This window comes from Carassius carassius, chromosome 1 (assembly GCF_963082965.1).
Source record: "Carassius carassius chromosome 1, fCarCar2.1, whole genome shotgun sequence".
Taxonomy (NCBI): Eukaryota; Metazoa; Chordata; class Actinopteri; order Cypriniformes; family Cyprinidae; genus Carassius; species Carassius carassius.
The window spans coordinates 42970307-42993445 of record NC_081755.1 but is presented as its reverse complement, the minus strand read 5'-3'; the positions used below and the strand labels follow the sequence as shown (position 1 = coordinate 42993445).

The window sequence follows — 23139 nt, the reverse complement described above, 5'->3', positions numbered from 1 at the left end:
TCTAGGGTTTGCGACTGAAACTTTTCCGAATGTGCCCCCCAATTTTTTTTTTCCTCCTAAATATCTTATATTCTATTCATCTAGTCTTCTGATATCTATTACATCTTCCAGATACAATATAACCAACACTACATTATGGCTATTGTCAATCAACCCACAATGCACCAGTGCGCCCCTGAGGCACAGTGTATTCAACTTCCATTCATGTCAAGCGATTCCTGTCTGGGAATGTTGAAGGTCAAACATTACCAACAATGTAATGGGTTATATTACATAAAAATTGTGCCAGGATTTATCTAGTTTGTATGTAAAATCCCTCTCTTTCTGTCTCTGTCTTTCTCTCTCGCTGTCTCTTGGCAGACAATTAGATTTCCTGGCACCGTTGTGCTCCAGGGCAGGACCAAACGAGGGCCTGAGAGAGCGAAAGAAAGAGAGAGGGAGAGACTGGCGTGGTGTTTAGGTCACAAACTTCAAAACATTTTTATTTTCGATTTTTGTTGCAGTACAAGAACTGTTTTTCATAGTATTTGATATTTTTGTTGCTTTTGTTCTTCTATGTACAGGAGATGAGTAGAGTAAGACTTGCTTTTGATTTTGTGTGGTTCGTATGTACAGAGGTCGGACTCGAAGAATGGCTGGAGCGGTAGCAAAAAAAATTCTTCTAGCCATAATAACACAGGTGACACAACACGTCCACCTACAACATCCATCAGTGATTCGGAGAGCAGTTTCAGTCCTTAATCCACCCCCCATCTGTGGATCAGAGACGAAACCCTACAGAGTTTCAATTCATGAGAGGTCCCATGACCGAGAGGCTTCAAACGACCCCGCTGATGATGGGTTGTGTCCTAACGTTTCCCCCTCGTTCCCAGCCTCTGTGGTTGTTCTATACAGAAGAGTCATTTCAGAGAGAGAAATAAAGGCAACTCCACTGAGGCAGCTTCTCGCTGCCTGTGTCTAAACAATAGTCCTTGTTTTCCTTTTTCATGAGAATATGTTCACACTCTTGATGTTCAGTAACAAGCACTTCTGTGAGTGTGTGCATGTGTGTGAACGTGTGTGTAGATTCCAGTTTGTGTCCTGGCTCAAAAACAGTTATTTTTGGCAACACTGAAGAGCTTTCAGAGAGATTTTTGTAACTTGCAATATAATGGCATAACCCCGTTTCCTCGCGTAACAGCTCTCATCAAATAATGATGGAGAAAGACAGCGAAAGGAAAGCGAAGGTAAGGAGTTATGCAAAAGTAACATTTTAAAGATAGGACTTGAAATGAAACACAGAAATAGAAGCCCGGTGTGAAGTTTGATGATATTTTTGGAGCAGAGTGAGCTGAAGGCAAAGACGTCCATTGAGAGAAGGCAGATAGTTGGATAGCTGCTCTTTCTCTATTTGTGTGCGCGAGGAGGGAGGAGAAAATGATGCTGATGAGAGAGCAGAGTGGTTACACAGCACTTCAGAGAGCCTGCTGCCATGGAGACAAACCTCTCTGTCACTCTCCTTGTTTAGGCTTTCCTTACCTCTTACTTCAAAACAAATGAAAGAGCAAAAAGGCAACCAGACATAAGGAGGGCGTCAGAGACAGGAGAGGAGTCCATCATCGCCATTGGCACATTGTATCAGATCCTGTGACGCTCTTCCTCCTCCACCTCTTTCTCGTGGTCACAGGCTTGTAACCAGCTGCATCTGTCCATCTCCCTCGCTGTGAGGGGGCTCAGGGGCAGGGTGGGCTTCAGTGCTCGGTCTCCTAGGCGGAGCCTGGTAGAAGGTCTGCATGGGGGCTCCGCGGGAGCCTATGGCTGGCCGACCCGAGCTGTAGTACAGCTCCTCCGGAGGCTGAGCCGAGCGTGGAACCACTTCTAGTGGCTCTGGGCTGCTGTCGGGGTAAGGTGGATCTCGCAGGTTGGTGATGCTGGTGTAGAGGGAGTCCCGTGCAGGCGAATCTGGGGCTCCATTGTGACCCTGACCTGCTGCGCTTTGGCCGCTGTGACCGCTGTGGCCCAAACTCTCGGTCAGGTCGGCAGTGTAGCTTTCAGACTCGTCGGGGTCACTCTGGTAGAGCACAGACTGGGCACGCTGCAGGAGCAGGGGCTCCTCCAGAGCCTTGTACAGCAGTTCCACGTCTTGCGGCGTGCGCTGACGTGATTCTCTTGAATGAAAGTCTTCGTCGTCCTCAATGCCTATTGCTGGCTCTGCCCCGCTTCCGCCCCGCCCCATTCCCATGTGCCCATGTCCTCTGACCAGGCTGCCACATGTTCTGTCAGTGCCCCCAGACCCTCCACCGCCTCGTAGATTATTGTGCACAAGTTCCGATATGATCATCTTCTCGAACGCTGCTGCGTCCGAGAGGTTTCTTCGTATGCCACCAAGAGTTTCTGAACCACGGGGGTTGAGCAGGGGAGGGGGGCTATCTCCACCTCCGCCTCCCAGGAAATCACAGCTGCCCCCGGGAGCTCCCGAACCCCCGACACTACGCAGAGAATAGCTGTTGTTGAAGTTCCCATTCAGAGGTAGCGTCTCCATGCCTCCGTGATCTCGGTTCTTAGACAGTGTGCTCTCTGTTGAGAGAGCAAATGAGAGGTGGTAAGCAAATTAAAAAGGAGGAGGGAAAAGTGAGCACTTCATTACCTATTTTAATCAAGAAGGGGATTCACAGCAACAGAATCCGGGATTAAATCAATAATGGGGAACGCAAAAGATTAATAGGCTTACGGACAGAGGCAAGTTATTACCAGGGAAGTAAATTGTGTACATAGAAGCACAGGCTTCACTGCATGCATAAAGAGGTTATCATTCTGCAAAATTAGCCTGTAAAACACTGAAAATAGCCATAAGCCTGAAAGTGGAAAGAGTCTTACTTGGGTCACGGAAAGTTCCTGTGGATCCATGGTGAGGCCATGTGAGGGCAAAGTGAGACAAGAGAAAGACAACAACAGTGATCAATGATATGTTTCTACCTTGGGCTTTACTTAAAACCACTTTTTTCCTTTTTTTTTCTTGAACATCGGCATAAACAAATGTCACATTTAGGAACTCTATTGTTTAAAAAAATGTAATAGCCATAAAAAGACAACACTGGACATCAATGGAGAGAGAGAGAGAAAAAAATTCCACATAGCTGTGCCTCACTTAGTAGTTTAGGGGGACAACTTCCTCTACAATAACGCTCTGATTTCAAAATGTTGTTAGCTATTCTATAAGCTATAATCAAACGTAGTTAACTACAATGAATTACTTAAAGCGACAGTTCACCCAAAATTGACTATTCTATTATGATTTACTCTCACTCTTGTTGTTCCAAACCTGTCTGCCATTTAAAACAAAAAGTGACTTGAAATAGTCATAAAGGTTTGGAATAACATGAGAGTTTCATTTTCTTGAGTGGATATTTCTATAATATTTCTGTAAACAAAATAAAACTATCAAATTAAATAATTTATAATTTAATCAGTATTATTTTGTGGGGGAATTGAATGAATATCTCAGTTTGGGTAAATTTATACTAAATACAACTTTTTTTTATTGTAATATATTTTCTTAGAATTTACTTTTTTAGACTTTACTAGAATACATGCGAAAGAGACAGAGAGAGAGAGGACAATTTATGCGAGGATTTTACTATTTCCTCAGCTTTCCCCCTGAGGTTTACATTAAAAACTGCGACGTCTACTCACTAGATAAAGTTTGAAAATAGCGGAACTACTATCATATAGTTTTGAGTCAGTGTCTGATTCTGTGAACTGAGGAGTTTCAGATCAGTATCTCACTCTTTTAGTCTTGGGAGTTGGGATCTTCATTCTTTGGTTTGGGAAGTTTAGAAACAGAGCTTTATTGTTTTGCTTTGGCACGATCATTATTCGGCGAGACGTTATTCACACTTCAGTCTCATAAAGTCAAGACAATGTTTATTTCCCACGCCCCTTCACACGCCAGAGATGTTTTGATATTCTTTTAACTCGTCGGCGTGTATTGAACACAGGAGATGCATGTGGCGGTGCAGACCAAGGCGTGCAGGGGTTTAAATATTAATGCCCAGTATGATTTTAATCAACGCTCCTCTGTGCAAAGAGATAGTAATTAGACATTCTAATGAGGCCCTCCTCCTACTTCCTCTCCATAAGCATTCTAAAAATGTCCTCTCAGCCAAGCAGAGCCGAGCGGCACACCGTCAGCCTGACACATTACACAGAGAGGGAACGTTTAAAATATTCAACAGAGACGCTGTCTTAAATTTCACCCCACTGACATGGGAACCGCAGCTATCTCTCTCTCTCGCTGCCTCTCAATAGGCACACGAAGGCGAACGGTACGGCAAGAGAGCGAAGCCTGGGCTATATGTGTGTGCGTCACAGACACAGCCATGCCGATACTCTGTGTCAAATCTTTAGGGAACGCTCCGCTGTCAGTCGCTCAACTTCAGCCCTAGCTTTAATCGATGCTCTGTTCTGTCTTTCCAGCAGGAAGAATTTTGAAACGCTGGCCAGATGGCCAGCCCCTGTCCACCCCTCTGAATCACACTGTCAGACCGACAGGGTGTAAACTCACACACATAGACCTACACACACATAGCATATGCACTAGAGTGCACAGATCGTAGCATAATGATAATAATAATAAAAAAAGAAGAAAAAACATTCCAGCGGAATCTTTTATCACTCAGAGGATGCTCATTCATAGCTAAGAAGTTAAGAAGAAAAGTTTCTTTTGCATGTCAACTTTGTCTCAGGCTCATTGCATTTTGGCAAGTTTGAGCACAGCTTGATATTCAAACCGTTCTGAAACTCTACGTGGTAAACAAATGAGATAATAAAGCAATCTCATTTGTGATTTTGCTTTCCAATACAAGATAACTTACCAGTAGAGTTGAAGACCCCAGGCGAGGGAGGGGTAAACGTCTCAGCTAGCAGTGTGTTGTAGGGTGAACTTCCTGTACGGGTTTGCAGCACGGGGTTGGTCAGAAGATGGTTCCCCATTGTACCTAAAAAGGAAAAAGAAAATTCTTCACATAAACGTCATATCATTTTGTATCTCTGACTTTCAAAATCCTAGACTATACATGTTATTTAAACAGCAAGGAACTAAAGGCCATGTTACATGTATTCTGTGAATATACATACAGCTATAAAGTGTTTTTAGACCAACACTATCTCATGGAATTTTTTTACTATTTTACATTTTCGCAATGATTACCTTTGTAGCTAATTTGTATTAATTGTAATGTATTCTTGGTCACACTTTTTAATTTGGGGACCAATTCACACTATTAACTATCCATTAACTAGGAGTGTTACCTCAATAAACTCCTATTTTGCTGCTTATTAATAGTTAGTGAGGTTGTTTTTAAGTTTAGGTATGGAATAGAATTAAGGAATCGAAAATATGGTAATGCAGAATCATGCATTAATAAGCTCTACTTAACAGCCAGTATGCCAGTATAAGAATAAGTCTTTAAAATAAAGCATTACCATATTATTACAATCTAAATTGTACAGTTTCATATGATCTGCAAATGCCCCAGTGAACCCATGCCCATTTTCTTTTCTAAAAATTGGAATGTTAGTAAAAAAAAAAAAAAGAAATTGTTCAGAAAAGTGGCATACCTCTGCTAGTAACTTGTAAAGTAAGATTAATTGTCCGGTTTACAGTGATTCAGATCAAGCCTGCAACTATATGGTGTATTTGGTAACACTTTAATAAAGGGACCAATTCTCAGTATTAATCAGTCTATTATTAACATATTGGCTGTTTATTAGTACTTTATAAAGCATTCAGCATGAGCATATTCTACATCCCTAATCCTACCCAATACCTAAACTTAACAACTGCCTTACTATCTATTAATAAGCAGCAAATTAGGAGTTTATTGATGTAAAAGTCATAGTTACTGATTTGTTAGTAGTGAGAATTGGACCTTAAAATAAAGTGTGACAGTGCATTTTACCGTGGTTGAAACGTTATTGACCACGAGCTTCGAGGAACTATCAGTTTTAAGAGGAATAATACATCATATGAACATGGACTGGCTATTTGCACTTCACAATAAGGTTAAGCAGAATCTACTCTACAGTGTGTTTATTGTGTTTGACATTTCACAGGAAAAAAAATACAAATAAAAAATCCCTAATGTCGTTGTGTGATATCGTAATGGCTGATTTGATGAAGTGTTTATTTGCAGCAAAGCTAAAATGTATTTGAAGAGTAGTCGTGGAGCGTAATTCCATGCCTCACTGTCAGATGGAGTCATTGGGAGGGAAATGGTAATATTTGCTATTATGTAGTTCCACAGAGCAGCCACTGAAATGTGGGTTCATTTCCCAGTGAAATGTGAACGCTTGCAGTAGACAAATGTGACTCAGAGAAATGGAACATTCAGTATGGCCCATAATGCAGGCGCAGAGCTGCAGCCCGGGGCTTTCAGACAGAAATGCCATGAAATTAAAAAGAGGCCAGTATGACATTGAGTGGACTGAGGCAAAGTGCAACCTTGCGCTCTCGTGCTATCATCTATCAGAGAGGACCGCCTCAAGAATTAATTTAAGACATGCGCTTGCTCACGCTCGCCACACATACTACACACATTTCTTACCTCTTGCAGGAATGTTCCAAGTTTAATAAAAGTAAAGCTGTGCCAGCAGCATTTGTGGCATAAAATTGATTATCACAGAAAATAATTCCAGCTCATTCCTCATTACAGTCAGACACTATGTAGTAAACACACTGTTAAGCGAACCAACAAGAATTAAACATGAGACTAGTGTGACCTATTCAATCTGTCAAGATTGTTGTCATGACCATGTAAAGACGCTAAAGCCCCACAGTGCCGTTTAAGCTAAATAAAAGATGAACAAAACATCATTTGACACAAGTAAACCTGTTGAGTTTGTGTAATATGGAATACGAAAACCAGATCTGTCGAGAACTGTTTTACATGATGCAAACCCGCCCACAGAAATTATGTCAGTAGCGCATAACAAAATGTTAATCCTCCTAGAAAAGTAGTACCTCCTGAATAAGAAAGATTTCAATGAACGAATAATGCAAGTGTCTTATAGGAATGGTTCACACAAAAGCGAAAACCTGCTGACAATATACCCAAGACGTAAATTAGTTTGGAGAGAGATATGGAAAAATGTAACATTATATCACTTGCTCACGAATGAATCCTTTGCAGTAAATGGGTGCCGTCAAAATGTGAGATCAAACAGCTGATAAAAGCATCACAGTAATCTTGAAGCAATCCACTCATCTCCAGTCCATAAACTATTGTCATGTTAAGTGAAAAGCTGCATGTTTTTATACACTGTATAAATTTTTTTCCAAAGTTGTAAATAAAACTAAGAAAATTATCAGAGTACAATTTCAGTCTTTCTAATTCAAAATTTTACTTTGAATTAATTGTTTTACCTGACATTTCTTGGTAATTGTGAAAATTACAAGCAATTTCAGAGCAAAATGTATTTATTTATTTTTTTTTACAGTTAAAGAAACAAATATTTAAAGTGTCACTTCTAGCCAAATTACTATTCCACAATTCATGAAAAAGATTCTTCCATTAAAAAAAGTCACAAAAAGATAGTGAATCTCCTGTTGTCCTCTCAAATCAAAATCTACAAACATATTTGTTCTGAATTGTTTTTGCTTGTGCATATTTCTCTCCTGATTCAGATGACAACATTTTCACTGGAGAAAGCAATATTTTGGATAGAGTTGTATTCTTAGCCAGAAGCAATGGTTTGAAGTCAAAAATGTTTTAATGGGGAATTCATTTATTACAAACATGCAATTGATGGACTGGAGTCATGTGGATTACTTTTGGATTATTTCAGTTTTGGACTCTGACGGCACCCATTCACTGCAGAGGATCCACTGGAAAATTTCTCCAAATCCGTTATGATGAGGAAAAACAACAACAACAAACGTATCTACATCTCGGATGGCCTAACATTGAGAAATTTTTAAGTATTGGAGAACAATCTTCAGATTTCTTCTGCTAAACCCTTCAACTTGATGGTACCAATAATTAAAAAAATAAATAAAAATAAATAAATAAAAAACAGAACAGAGTCAAAACTATGTTCTGTGTTAATAAACATTAAATTACAAATACTATCAATAGAGCTTCACTTGTATTGAACCTTTGAATATTCCTTTAATTCCTGTAAATATCTCACTGGAATGTCATGTGTAAAATGTGAGGGGAAATCTAGGCCAGCGGGAGGGAGGTGGAGGTACGACAGCGGCTCTTGGAAGCACAGAAAAGACTTCACATGGCGGTGAAGTGGGAAATGAGAGCGATAGGAGATGAATCTGATAAAAACAGCGGTGTGCACATACACGCGCCCTTTCATTACCCTCCATCTCTACTTCTGACTGCCATTCACTCTTGTAACATCCAAAAACTTTTCTCCCGCGGCAAAAAAACCCTGCCGTTTCCTCTCTCCGGAATCTATTCTTCTCTTTTTTTTGCCGCTATATGGTTTAGACCTGCCTTTCTGTCTCGTACTTTCGTTCTCTCTCGCCTTGATTAAAATCCCCGGAAAGCAACAATCGGCACACTGCAGTGAGGACGCTACTGTCATTCTCCTCAATTAGAGTAATTACCCCCCGTTCATTCGGTGGCTAATCACTTCATTAAAAACAAAATGGATAGAATTAGCATAAAGAGTGGCGGTTGATTTAGCTGCGGCTTCTCTGTCGTCTTCCCCCACTCCTCCCACAAACATTGATCCCTGGGATGATCAGAACGGTGGTGACGCCACACTCCAGATCCGCTGATGGAAACAGCCTGCCTCTCGCTTTCGCTCTCTATTAACTATCACTTAGTGTCCCCTTACAGTCCACGTGCTGGACATCTAAAAAAAGGTCAGATCATGAAGAACCAAATATCTGTTCGAAAGTTCAGTGTACTATGAACACATACCTTTTTCTGAAGTAAAAAATGCATTAAAAAAAAATCTAATCTGCAAAAAACCAACAGAGTTGTTTTTAGTGACAAACTAAAACCACAAATATTTTGTGTAACTGAAATGAACAAAACTCAAAATAGGTTGCCTTGGCACTTAACTGAAATATAATAAGTTTAAGTAATTAAGTGACCATAACTTAAACTGAAATAAAAATAAATTAAAGCTAATAATCTAAATATATATATATATATATATATATATATATATATATATATATATATATATATATATATATATATATATATATATATATATATATATGTATGTGTGTGTGTATGTATGTATATATATATATATTATAAAAGTACATACGCAATACTAATGCACTGGTCTAAACAAACATTTTCATGTAATTTGGAAGTAAAGATTTGAATTAAACTAATTTAAACATGGGAAAATCAGTAAAAAAATTTAATTAAGGAAGAGCAGTAACTAAACACTTAAGCAGTCTGGGTGATGCATTTCAGCATAGATTATTAGTGAATATGTCTTAATGTAATGTAGGCTTTGAAAAGAAGCTGTTAATGAAAAAATATAGGCATAAAAAAAAGATAAAATTGATCACAACATCAAAACCCGCAGACTGTTTTTGAGCACTGTTTCTCATTTCACATGTGAAAAGGATAAAATATAGCCCATTTAATTCTAAGAGAAGTAATAAAAAACTAAATCTGCTGCACAGAAAAACATTACTAATATTATAAGAGAACCCAAAGACTGTATACATACAGTACCAAGATGGTTCACTCATATTAATATGAATGGGAGAAAGTGCAACATGCAATATGGTGAAATTAGTTGCGCCTTATAAATATAAGCGCCAATTGTCGATCGGTAAAGTCACAGAAGTTTTGTTTCCCACAGAGACAGTCATTGTCCTTGACATTTCACATGTGAATTGGCTGGACCGAACTGTGCTTCTTAAAGCTATTTGAATGCAAGAAACGACTTCTATGAGACAATTCATATTTTCAGCTTTTACTGCTAATGCTAAAATGTTTAAATGTGAATTGAACCAGCAGTTTTTGAGAATTTAGCATTTCAAGTAGATAGGAATTGTTAGTATTGCATGCCTGAAATAGCTGATAATATGGCCACTGAGTGGACTGATTTCTGAAACGGGACTTCAGTTGAAAAAAATTGCCATTTTATACACATACTGTACACACAGGTGAAAATGGACTCTGGTGCATGCTGGGATATTTTAAGGCAGAAGGAGGGTCTCACCACGGTTGAGAGTGGGAGTGCTGTTGATGTCTCCAGCCATGAAGGACGACTCTGTCTGCTTTCGCACCGTGTCGTTCCACATACGGCGAATTCGACTCTGAAAAAAGGTGAGTGGGGTGAATTGGTATATGGAATATAACAGCAGTCTATAAATAGCGATGCTGTCAGTGTGAATGAGTGTCACCTGTCTGTGTACCGCTGCATGACGTGCCTGGCTTCCAGTGTAGTAGCGATTGTTGGTACGAAGGGCAGAATTCTTCAGCGATCCATGAGAGCTTGTAGTGGAGGTGCGACTGCAGCAGTAAGAATGACGCAGGCACTTGCTGTACTCCTTATGCACCTTAAACACATAGCATTTACACTTAAGCACACTACACATGTTCAGTTAATGTATCAAACTATAAATTAAATCATCTTAATGAAACAATAATATGTAATCTTTTCAAACACTTAACTGCATTCTAACGGCAATAAAATAAAAATGTATTACAGTTTAAATTAATATTAAACACAATTAGCTGAACTTTAAAGTACTTTTTGACCCTTTTAAGAATGTCTTAAATACATCTTTATATGCAACTTCAAAATTACTATTATTGTCTTTGAAATATGGTTAAAATGTACTGCTGTACAGTATCAGTACTGACAAGCATTTATAATTTAAAATATGCTTTAATGTAATTTCTGTTGTAACTCGTATGTCATGCATTTTTAATTACACATTTATAATGATAAAGTGGCAATTTTAAATATTTAATGCAATTTTAAGTACATTTAAAACATAAAGATTCAAGTACTTTATACATGCTTTAGTATGTTAGTCAACACATCAAAATAAGTGTACATGCAAAACATTTCATTTGAAATTATTAAAAAAGTGACATTTTTAAAAGTATTCTAGTCATGAAAGTGTCTTTCTTAAAGTAAAATTAAGTGGCCTTGTACTTTATTATATTATCTGCAAGTAATTTTTTTTAAAGAACACTTTTAAGTACATTACAGTTGCGCATTTAATATAATTAACTACACTTCTTTTTTACAAGGAGTGTAATTTCCATACTTAAGCTACTGATGTTGGTATGTGACAGAAAGAAACTGTATATTTTACAGTATATCTATTTATGCCTAACAATAGGTACATTAAATGTACTTAAAAAAAAAAAAAAAAAAAAAAAAAAAAAAAATATATATATATATATATATTAGCATGAGCATATACATTTAATAATTCTTCTGAAATCTTAATGCATTTAACTACTTTTTGTTAATAGCTCAGATAGCTTGACTACCGTTTAACTGCTTTATACAGGAAGTAGCTTCCCCAACACAGGGCTCAACCAATGGTGCTTGAAAACCTGTTTGAAAACATTTAGTATTTTTCTTTTGTTGCAGTAGTCAATAGTCGTGCAGAAATTACATCTTTCACCTTTAAATAAAGCTAATTATAAAACTAATAATATCACAGATAAATCCTAACCCAAAGGTATTCCTAAAAGAGCATTTTAACTTGTTTTAACCGGTGATGACAGCACCATTTTTGTCTTTTTCCATATTTAGATAACTTCTGAGGAAATTTTGCAGCAAATGTGTCCCCAAAGTACTATCTGGGTATGAAACATTAATGGCACTGACCTTTTTCTGCAGAGCACAGTGGAAGATGAAGATGAACATGCCCTGGAAGGCGTTAAAAGTGGTGAAAAGATACGCCATGATGACGGTGTTCTCATTGATGAAGAGGAGGCCGAAGGCCCAGGTCAGACCCAAGAGGAAGAGCAGTGCAATAGCCCCCAGAGCCCAGGACCTGAGGGAGAACATGCATACATTCACAATTTATACTGTACACATACAACAAAAAGTGCATATATAATGTGACTATAATGTGCATTTTTGCAGTGGAAGACTCTCACTTGATGTTGTCCAGGCGGCTGGAGTCAGGTTTAAGGGCGGATGAGTTACGGACCATCTTGTGAAGTGTTATCATGAGGAACACCAGGTTCAACTAAAGGTCAAAGGTAACACAAAAGAAAAATGTAACTTAAAGGCCAAAACTTCCAAGTCATTGTGACACAAATTAAAGCCTATTGGCTGTATAAAAAGGACAAGCCCTTTAGAAAATGTCTACACTGGAAAGACCATTTAAACCACGACTTTCTTTCTAACAATGAGCCTCATTCATAAAACACAAGCAGAATTTCAGTGTAAATTGTTCGTGAAATCGTTCTATTTTAAACTGCTGCAATTAAATGCAACAATTTACATGAGGATGGTGATACGAACATTTACACAGAAATTCACCCGGTTTGTGTTAGATAAGAGATCTAATGCAAGTAAGAAAAAACGTTTTTCTCAAAAACTAATAAAAACAAAAACAGAGCTTACACATTAGTAAAATATATTGTAATTACGAAAATGTCAGCAAGTTCCCATATCTAAACCTAATCTAAGCTCCACGCTCATATAAAGCATATTACAGCCAAAACATAGTCGTCAGCAGCAACAGATCCATAGGTGAACAAAAGTGCTTTGTTTGATATGACTAGCGCAGCACTTTTCAGAGAGAAAAAAGGGGACAAACTCTGAGCAAAGCAGAGAGTGTTTGGAGAGAACAATACCATGATAATGAAGGACACAGGGCCGATAAAACTCCAGATGAAGTAGTTATCCACCCTCAACCAGCACCTACACACAAAACACACACACGATAACTTCATCAGTAACATTTCACTGTTTAAAGAATGATCACTTTATTACAGGCAAAATCATATTTATGAAGTAGCACATTATTGATCATCGAATGCTTAAATAATTGCAAGACATCTTAAAATATTATTGCTATCAAGATACAGATACATTTTTTGTTGCATAAAAACAAGCTAATAAAAGAGCAATAAAAGTCTGGTGAAGGTTAAGCTCAGTTTTTAATCATTAGTGCACTGAGTCAGCGTCTCATTTTCTGCACTGTAGTCAACATTCAAAAGTCTGCAGCTGTGCTATTTTTCCACAGTCGCACACACATAAACACAGAACAACACACACTCGCGTGCACACTAACACGCAGAGCGACACACACTCACACAAGCAGTAATCAGCTCAGTTAAAGGTACTGTAAGCAATTTTAAATAAATTAGACCACGCCTTCTAAACAAAACCCACCCCCTTAAAGTAATGACAGCCAACCCAATATTAGTAAACGGAAAGAGGTAAAATTAGGGCTCCCATACTTTTGAATGATGGACTTAAATAACTTTTTTAACATATTTTGCGAATAGACAAGATTTTAAAATAAATAAATAAAAATTGTCATCATTATTACTTTAAGCATATTTGCAGAGCTTTTTAAGATTTTATTTAGTAGCTTATATACTCCCTATTATTTCCAAGGTTTCAATGACCGTGAAAACCCTACATAAGATTAGTTTTCTGATGTGATGTTAAAAATAATGTGAGATGCAGCTTTGACGTGTTCTTGTAAAGTGAATTATCAGGGCAGGATCTGTCAGATTTATGCATGCTATTCCAAAAAAAGGTGCTTGCAACATCTTTAACTGGCTTCATTTATAATTCACATGATGACCTTGGTTAGGCTAGGATCACATGTCAGCAGCCAATCATCCAACTGAACTCCAAACTACATAATACCAGTGTATGTTTCCTAGGGAAAGATGATACTGCACTATATGGAATTTCAACTCCCAGAGAGCCATTTTGCTGGAATCCATTTAAATGAAACAAATGGTTTAAAGAGGGGGTCGCGTCCCTTGCTCAAAAACCAATGGCCCTTGTATGGCCGAGTGTGAATAGATTGCTTTACACGTACGCTTTCTTAGTCCCATAGCTGCGATAGTCAATGGCTGCCGAGATGCCCACCACCAGGGCGGGAAAACAATAGCCGCACAGGTAGTAGTATTTCTTTCGGGAATATTCACTCTCAAAGACCTCCACCATCATCAGATACAGCTGGATTCCCTCCAGACACATCCAGGAGAATGCAGCCAGGAAGAAGAAATGTAGCAGGCCCGCAAAAATGGGGCATGCAATCTGTATTTGGACAAAAAAGAGGGAAAAGGGGGTTAGTGAGAAAAATATCAGACAAAGTATAGTGCATAGTGACTATGAACATAAAAAGAACAGTCCATCCTAAAATGATCATTTACTCCCCTTTAGGGGTTTTTTGTTGTTGTTTTTTTTTTTACCTGTATGACTTTCATTCTTCTGTGGAACATAGAAGAAGATATTTGGAAGAATGTGTGTAGCTAAACAGGTTTGATGTCCATTGACTTCTACATTTTGCACAAAGAATACAATGGAAGTCAATGGGAACCAAATTCTTAAAAATATCTTCTTCCGTGTTCAGTCATTTTTGGGGTGACTATGCCATTAAATCTGATCCACATTCCACTTTATTTTAGTCCAGAAGCACCTACTTCTGAGACCCTCTGATGTGAATTATATGCTGTTTTTAAGTGACTTTTAGCATAAAACTCTGTCCTCCAACACTTTAAAAAACATAATAAATGCATCCCCTCTCTGTGTTCAGATGGTAATCACATTTAAAGGTGATTTATTTTGCTGGGCTGCAGTGTGAAGAAAAAGAAAATGTAGCCGGCACATAAAAGGACTCCCAGCAGAAGCATCTGCCAATCGACTGGTTGAAAGAATGCACAGGTAGCAAACAGTGATGCCACTATTGCAAGTGCACTCACCTAAAAACATCCACCTTTCAGCAAATCACTTAGTGCGAACATCACATAACATTATTAATATGCATGACTCAAGTCGTGCTTGGCACAGTTTGTGGGCTGAAGTTAAATTCTTAATAGAGAAGAAGTGAACAACAGAAGAGAAGTAGTCTAAATAAAAATAATAATAATAATATATTTTTATATTCGTAGTTGTTGCAACTAAGTTTTCGATTTAATAATGAAATTTTTATGACTTGTGTATATTTTAGAGTGACTGACGTTTCTAGAAAGTTTGGTTTTTAAGCTTTCAAATCATATCTTGTATAAATGTATCCACAGCAACTTGACAATCATACTTGCAAAGACAGGCTGATGAGATTCATAATGCAGCCCCCACACTTTACATATTGTTTCTACGCCCCTGCAAAGCAGAAGATACAGATCTGCTATTGGATTTATCATTTACTTTTTAAGTGCCTCATAAAAAACTATATCTTCTGAAAAAAAAAACACATGAAAAACATAATCTAGCTACGAATTCTTCTGAAAAGCTCATTGTAGCACCTATGGCACCTTGTGAAATGATTTTGATAACCAGCATATTAATGCAGCCTGATCTCTGGAAGAGCCAATCAGATGACACCACTGCTTTCAACAGGGAACTTTCAATGTCAATAGACTGATGTGAAAGGCATCACAATTTTTATGATCATGAAACTAATAAGTCACAATATCCTAATCATTTTAAAATGTGCCCATGCAAATTTTCATTTCTGAAGATCGCTGTACTGTACGATATATTGATTTTGCATTCAGATACTCTTGAATCAGAAAACATAGCAGAGCTGATAATTTAGGGTATGATTTCAGAATTCAATGTTTTAATTGGTTGTTCTTCTCCTCAAAAGTGTTGTTTCAGTGCGGTTTTCATTTTTGGTTGGCTGACTAAAACAAACCTCATCAACATCAACTGTCAACAGATATGCTTTCAGGGGTCAGTGTAAAACTCTGTTCAACGCACCGGGTACTGTTTTAATTGGCCAACCAAAACAAAAAAGATGACCCCATCCCTGACAAGACATGACACTCCAGTTAAAGCAGGAGTACAGACAAAAAAAAAAAAAAAACATAAGCCGGGTATCCACTGTACTATTTTGGCCACAATTTGGCTTTCTGGGTCAAATTTAGAAAATACTAAGATTCCTTTGATCCTAGGCCAATATCTGTAGTCTTAGACTAGTTTAACATATTTGCAGACAACCGATTAATGACCATTACTCAACTATCAACAACCTTCAGTGAGGTTCTGTCAATGAAATTTTGAGGCATAGTCCTGCAGTGTGGCTTCCCCTATGACCGTCAAATAAAAAACCAACAGAAGCACTGAAAATGAATCTTCTTGTTTTTACTGTCATACAGTCTGATACTAATGACAACGGAGATCTCACAGTGCGACACGATTTTCGGAACGGCTGACAATCAACAATTGCAGCTTTTAAAACAATAACCTTAAAACTCATCTAATTAATGTTGCTAGCTTCAAAGTGAAAACAACACCCCAAAGAATCAACAGATAGAGGAACAGCTGGTTAAATGCGCAGTAAATGCATAATCAACATATAATACGGCAGAGTTGCATAATGCTGCCTGGAGGCAATTTTTTTAGGAAGTCAGAGTGAAAGTGTTTTCACTAGCTCCAAATATGTTCCATCATGTGAATAACATGCTACAAGGGGAATGTTTGTGTTTCTGAAATGTATTGTTTTATATACATTACCATTCACTTAGTTTGGAGTCATTAAGATTTTTTAAAATGTTTATTATTACTAGCAATGTTAAAAACAGCTGTGTTGCGTTTTCAGGATTTTCGGTCTTTAATTGACATTCTTTAATGTCCCTTTTGATTATTTGAATAGATCCTTGCTGAATGAAAGTATTCATTTAAATCAGAGAGTAAGGACACTGGGAATGAAACTTCAGTAAAGTACATCAGATTGTGATAGTCTGCTGCATCCTCCACAACCTAGCACTCAGAACAAGCACTCATCAGAACTGTGGCATGCAAATGAATGCAAATGAACTGCACTTAATGCAGTTTGCATTTAATTCCTTCAGTTAATCGGATGCTAAAACAATGCAAACAGCATGTTCTATCAGTGGGTGCACATAAACACTACAATCAGCGGGTGAAATTCATTCCCAGTGCATTCTACCCTTAATACAGATCACAAATCCACTCACGTGGTACTGCGTCTTGTCGATGCCGATGAGGAAGAGGAGCTCGGCGATGAAGAGGTTGATGCACAGGTTTTTGTGGATGGTGTTGCGGTCGGTCTGCAGGCCTCGCAGGAAGCAGAAGGTGGAGATACAGATGGCGAGACACACCAGCGAAATGACGATACCCACCCATGTGATCACAAAGAGGATCAACTCGTGCATCCTGCCTGGATACTGAGACAGACCGAGAGATGGATAAGGGAAATGGTCTAAACAGATAGGCTGCCTAAGGGAGAGTGACTTATGAAAATCCAGTAAATGTCAAGCTGAAATTGCTGTTTGTTTGTGTATTTTGCTCTTATGTGTACAGATATGTGTGTTTGTCTTACAGACTGTGAGCAAACAAAAAAGTGTTTATGTGCATGAGAGCTATGTTCAGATTGTTTGCAAGCAGGTGATGAATGTAAAGAAGGAATCTGTCTTACATCAGGTTCGTGGTGTACCATGAGCACGGCGAAGTTGGTTAGATGGCTACAAGAACAAGTTGTGTGTGTGCTGTTGGTTTCCATCAGCCTGCAGCCCTGAGATGACCACTGGCCCGTCATCGACCGCTCAGAGTAGTTCCAGAATGAACAGTTTGGGCTGAAATGATTCTCCAGCTGCAAAGAGGAACCAACAGAGAGACCAGAAAAGATTGGCTTTCACTCATAATGTTTTCTGTTTAGGAGTCATGTATGAAGCCTTCATGGTAAGGGACCATCTAGCACTTACAAATTGATTTTCACTGTATTGTCTGAAATAGCAGTTTCTGCACGGCAAAGGCCGCACAATTAGAGTGAATTATAAACAATAAATCTCTCATTGATTCTTGAGTAGTGAGTAGTTTGGATTTCTCTGTTCAACATGTCTAGAAGAATTCACGTTTAAGGGGCACAAGCAATTTGCTGCAGCTTCCATTTGCTCACAAACGTGTGCAGATCTGTCAGTGCAAATATTCATTATAAATATGTAGACACGTGTACTGTAGCAGTCACGCTGATGAATGTATTGACCTTACAGGATGATGGTCTCAAACTAGATCTTCTGCTTGCAGTGTTGACAAAATAACGGTAATTTGCAAAACACACGTATAAAATGAAGAGCCTTTTTGTGGTGTTGCTAGCCACTTAAATCTTTCCTCGTCAGTGTGTTTTTTTTTTTTTTCAACCGCCTTCTTTTTTTAAAATCATTTTCACAGACGTTTAATCTCCCCCACAATATTTTGTTTTATGAATATTTGAACAAACAGAGCCTCTGCAACAACAAAAACAACATCAACAAAACATTTTATCCGAGCTTTGTGCATCTTTTTTAATAACACTTGAATATGGGTAAGTTTCATGAAAAAAGCTACTTTTTGAAAAAAAAAGGCTTTTGTAATAGACTATGTCTAGATCTGTTTAAAAAATGGAATAGCTTTCATACTGGATCAACATGTCATTCGGTAACATTATGAAGTTTAGATTTATATGCTGTTTAAAGCTTGATGATCATGTATATATTAAAAGTTTGAGTCTTTTTTCAAAAGCTTGTGGAAGAAATGCTGCATTTATTTGAGACATATACATCCATAAAATAACATTGTGAAACGTTATTAGAATTTAAAATAAGTTTAATATTTGAATATACATTTAAATGTCATTTATTCCTGTGATGCAAAGCTGATTTTTCAGCACCATTACTCCAGTCTTCAGTCTCACATGATCCTTCAGAAATCATCTGATTCATCTGAAATGCTTTGTATGTTGAAAACAGTTGTTTCGATTCTTGGATGGATGCATACTTCAAAAGAACAACATTTATTTGAATTGTAAAAATGTAAATGTTTTTACAATATTGAACAGTAGTGTGCATGAAGTACTGAGGTCTGACGAAAGATGATTTTAGGGGAAGTGAGGCATATTAAAATAATCATAAATGTGTAAAAAAATGATAATTTACACACGAATGTTTCACGAATGTAACCCCATGACTGCTTGTGTGTGTGCCTGTGTGAGTTTTATGTACCTGTAAATGTCTAAGTGTGAACACCACCGGCTCAGTCAGAAACACTCGACTGGACTCTTTATTGATCGATGCTGCAATGACGTGTGAATTCACTGCCAGGCCCCGCCCACCAGGCCCCGCCTCCATTTCCATCTTCACTGTGGCGTTTTCAGTGGACAGGAACGAACCCAGGTTCTTATAGAGCACAAAGACCACTTTTACCTGGCCTATACAGAGAAACACAGCACAAGAAAGAAGGAGAGAGTTACTGAGTGGCGAAAGGATATGAATAACAACTAAGAGGAAAAAGGGAGCGGTAGAGTGACTTGAGTGAAGGTTAAAATGATTTGCGATGGGAGTGGGTGAGTGATCTGGGGATGAAGGAATTTTAATATGGAGGGCAATGGAACATTCATCCCTTCAGCACTCACTCACTCCATTTCTTCCGTATGAATATTTCATGTGCGTTTGTTTCAATCATACTAATCTCACTTCCCCCGCCCAGCCTGTCCCCGATGAGAAGCAGCGAACGACGACGCGGCTTCAAAAAAAGGCTAAACACGGGAATGGCAGAAAAAGCGGGGACTAGGTGAGCTGATGGAGGGGTAAGATGGCTAAGAGATGGAGGGGACCAGAAGGAGAGAAGGAGGAGAAAAGAAAAAAGTGATGAGATTGCTCTGTCAGCCTGAAAATGATAGTAATCTAGTCGCCTCTCGGGCTGTTCGATTAAGAGCGCCGTTAAGAAACCATCAGGGAAGAAATGGTCTCAGCGCTTTTGTTAATCTGATTAGGTTTATTATTATCAACCAATAACTGGGTAAACTGAAGTGGAAATTTCGCTAAGCTTCAGTGAAACTGCACGGGGGCGAGTCGCACATCAAGATGGAAGAGGCAGGGAGAGAGAGAGCGAGCGGTGACTGACCGTTGCGGCTGTACTGTTTGAAGGTGGAGGCCGAGAGCTGGATGCTGCTGTCACTGGGACCGTTCTGAGGGAACGACAAATCCTGAGACTCTGTCTCTGTGTTCAACACACGCACCTCTAGATCTGAAGACACACAAAAACACACACTTTGAGAGTTTGAATGACAAAGCTAAAAAATGTAGTCCTAAAAGCTCACCATAAAAGTTACTCATTTTGAAGTAGTAGTCAAAAGCTACAATTGGCTATTTTTTACTGGGCACTATAAACTTCATACATTTTGTATTCTGTACACTATAATCTACTATTAAAAAGTCAGTAAAACTTTTTTTTTTGATAGAAATTAATAATTTTATTCAGCAAGGACAAATTGATCAGATTGATCAAAAGTGACAGCGAAGACATTTATAATGTTACAACATAGTTAGATTTCAAATAAATGCTGTCCTTTTGAACTTTGAATTCATCAGAGACTCCCCTCCGTATTTTAATAAATACTAAACATTTATTAAATACTTACAATATATAATAAATGTTTACATTTTGATTATTACTGATGCCTCTAGTAATAAAGTGTCTGACTTTTAATTTCCAACCTATTTTGGATTCATTTTAAGCCAGGCATAGAGTCATTTTTAAACAATAGTTGAGTAAAATAAAACTACCCAGCAGTTTGGTCAAACATTTAACCCAACCGCTTGGTCAAAACCCAGTCGCTGGGTTTGTCCATATTTAGCCCAACTTGGGTTGTTTTTAACCTAGCATTTTTAGAGTGTATGGTTCCATAAACAATCTTTAACATCCATGAAACCTTTTCATTGGACAAAAGATGGTTCTCTTAAGAACACTTCCTTCAAAGGTTCTGTGGAGAACCCAAAATAGATCTTCTATGGCATCAGTGTGAAAAACCTTAATTTTTACTAGAACACAAAGCAAGTTAGTTTCTTGTCAACACGAACTCACCGACATTGGCAGCGTGGTCTGAGAAGTGATTATTGTACATGTTATTGGCCAACAGGAAGGCTCCTTTCTCCATGACGTCCAATAGCATGGTGGCGGTGTGCGCCTGCTCCGTGCTGTTCATGTCCTGCCACGACTCTAAAACTTCGGCACGCAAAAGATTATCCACCGTCTGCACAACCGCCTGCGCACACATGCACAAACAAACACACACTTACACTTCATCATAATTACATTAGACATCAAAGATGAGAAAATATGACTCCCTGGGAATGTCACATCTGTGAATTTTACGTAACGTTTGAAATGTATTTCTACTAAGGAGCAACATCTTATAGGCCATTATAAATGACAACAGCGCTAAAAGAAAGCCTTGGGCAAGATTGCTAGAAGTCTCTCTTTCTCACTCTCTCCCTCTCTCTCTCACACACACAACAAACCAGCTGCAGTTAAAATTCATCTGAAGTAGGCATATGAATTAAAAATTACGGAAGGCACTTTCTATGATGCCTGCATATGTTATGCATTATGAATGCAGTCATAATGCTATACTGTAATGCATTAATTATTTTCATTAAAAGTAACCACCGATATATTATAATATAGTAATATAATACTTCATGGTAGGCTACTATGTTAAAAGACCTCATAAAATCAAAACAAGAGTTTTTTTTACAATTTATTTCAATATATATTTAAAATTGTATTTATTCCCTTGATGGCAAAGTTTATGATTATGATTTAGCAGTTAAGAAACGTTTATTATTATTAATTAGGTAACACTTTAGTTTAGGGACCAATTCTCACTATTAACTAGTTGCTTATTAGCATGCATATTACTAGCATATTAATTATTTATTAGTACTTATAAAACACATATTAATGCCTTATTCTAGATCCCATAATGATCATATTTTAGATCCCTTAATCCACCCCTTAATAAACAACTTACTATTAATAAGCAGCAAACTGGAAGTTTATTGTGGCAAAAGTGGTAGTTAATTGTTAGTTAATGATGAGAATTGGTCCCCAAACTAATTGTGACATTTTCTTCAGGGTTCCTTGATAAATAGCAAGTTTTAAAGAAAAGCATTTATTTGAAATAGAAATATTTAGCTACATATTTGATCAAATGTATGCATCCTTGCTGAATTAAAGTCCACATTTTCTTTAAAAAATATAATGACCCCAAACAGCGGTCTATATTAATTTAAAATGTAAAGCCTCTTAAAGAAAACTGAAGGAAATTCTGACTGTATTTTAATATCTTTATAATGCATTGCATATACAGGCTTCCTAGAATGTTTTGTATAAAATGCTCCCAGTCGAGTGCGGGATAGGAATCAAGCACAGGTATGTGTGCACAAGTGACACGGAGGATGAGAAGAGATACAGTACAAGAGGTGAAGTGTGTCTTTGAACTCATACAGATAACAATGCACAATACCTGAACATAAGCCCGGCAGGTCCTCTCTCTCTTCTGCCACTGCAAGACACAATGAGACTACTTTCAGATAAACACGTATACACGAAGAAGAGTCTTGCCCATTCAAACTGATTTTAAAGTCAATATCAAATGCAACTTACAAAAATACTTCTACTACTATGCTTTTATTAGAATTAACTTGCATACTTTAAGAATGTTCTCGCAGAAATCATCCAGTTCTTTTCCATCCATCAAAAACTCATGCTGTCGAGCTCAGATTCAATTTTGGTTCATTTGAAAGAACCAGTGTTGGGAAGGTTACTTTGGAAATGTAATAGGTTACAGATTACAAGTTACCCTGTTTAAAATGTAATAGTAGTGTAACTTTTTCAATTACTTTATTAAAGTAATGTAACTAATTACTTTTGAGTACTTTTTGATTACTTTTCTAAATTTGAAAATTAAAGAATAATAAATAAAACCATATACATCAACTTAAATACAGTTATCTAATAAGCATGTGACGTATTCTGTGTAATAAACTCCTGAAACATTGGTGTTTTTTTGAAACTGCTGTCTCTGTATATGATGATAGTTTTCTCAAAATAAGTAAAATGCACATGAAGTGACACAGAGCAGTTCTAGAAATTATGTTTATGTGCTCGTGTACTCCTATATTGAGGCAGCAGAGGTTGAAAACACTGCGAGCTTCAGTAGGC

The 23139-nt window shown here is 37.7% G+C and overlaps 1 protein-coding gene across 2 annotated transcripts in view; it reads right to left on the bottom strand.

The window, feature by feature from the left end:
- Positions 1–455: 455 nt before the first annotated feature.
- Positions 456–23139, bottom strand: part of LOC132151652 (adhesion G protein-coupled receptor L1-like) — a 167030-nt gene continuing 144346 nt past the window's right edge. For both annotated transcript variants that reach the window (XM_059559925.1, XM_059559935.1), the window contains 15 exons: positions 22442–22480; positions 20998–21178; positions 20038–20160; positions 19137–19342; positions 17576–17749; positions 17115–17324; positions 14009–14229; positions 12804–12870; positions 12099–12190; positions 11824–11992; positions 10376–10531; positions 10192–10288; positions 4854–4976; positions 2857–2874; positions 456–2556 (listed from right to left, as the gene is read on the bottom strand). In XM_059559925.1, coding sequence (XP_059415908.1) covers positions 1661–2556; positions 2857–2874; positions 4854–4976; positions 10192–10288; positions 10376–10531; positions 11824–11992; positions 12099–12190; positions 12804–12870; positions 14009–14229; positions 17115–17324; positions 17576–17749; positions 19137–19342; positions 20038–20160; positions 20998–21178; positions 22442–22480 — 2772 coding nt within the window. In that variant the 3' untranslated portion in view covers positions 456–1660. The remainder of the gene's footprint in view (positions 2557–2856; positions 2875–4853; positions 4977–10191; positions 10289–10375; positions 10532–11823; positions 11993–12098; positions 12191–12803; positions 12871–14008; positions 14230–17114; positions 17325–17575; positions 17750–19136; positions 19343–20037; positions 20161–20997; positions 21179–22441; positions 22481–23139) is intronic.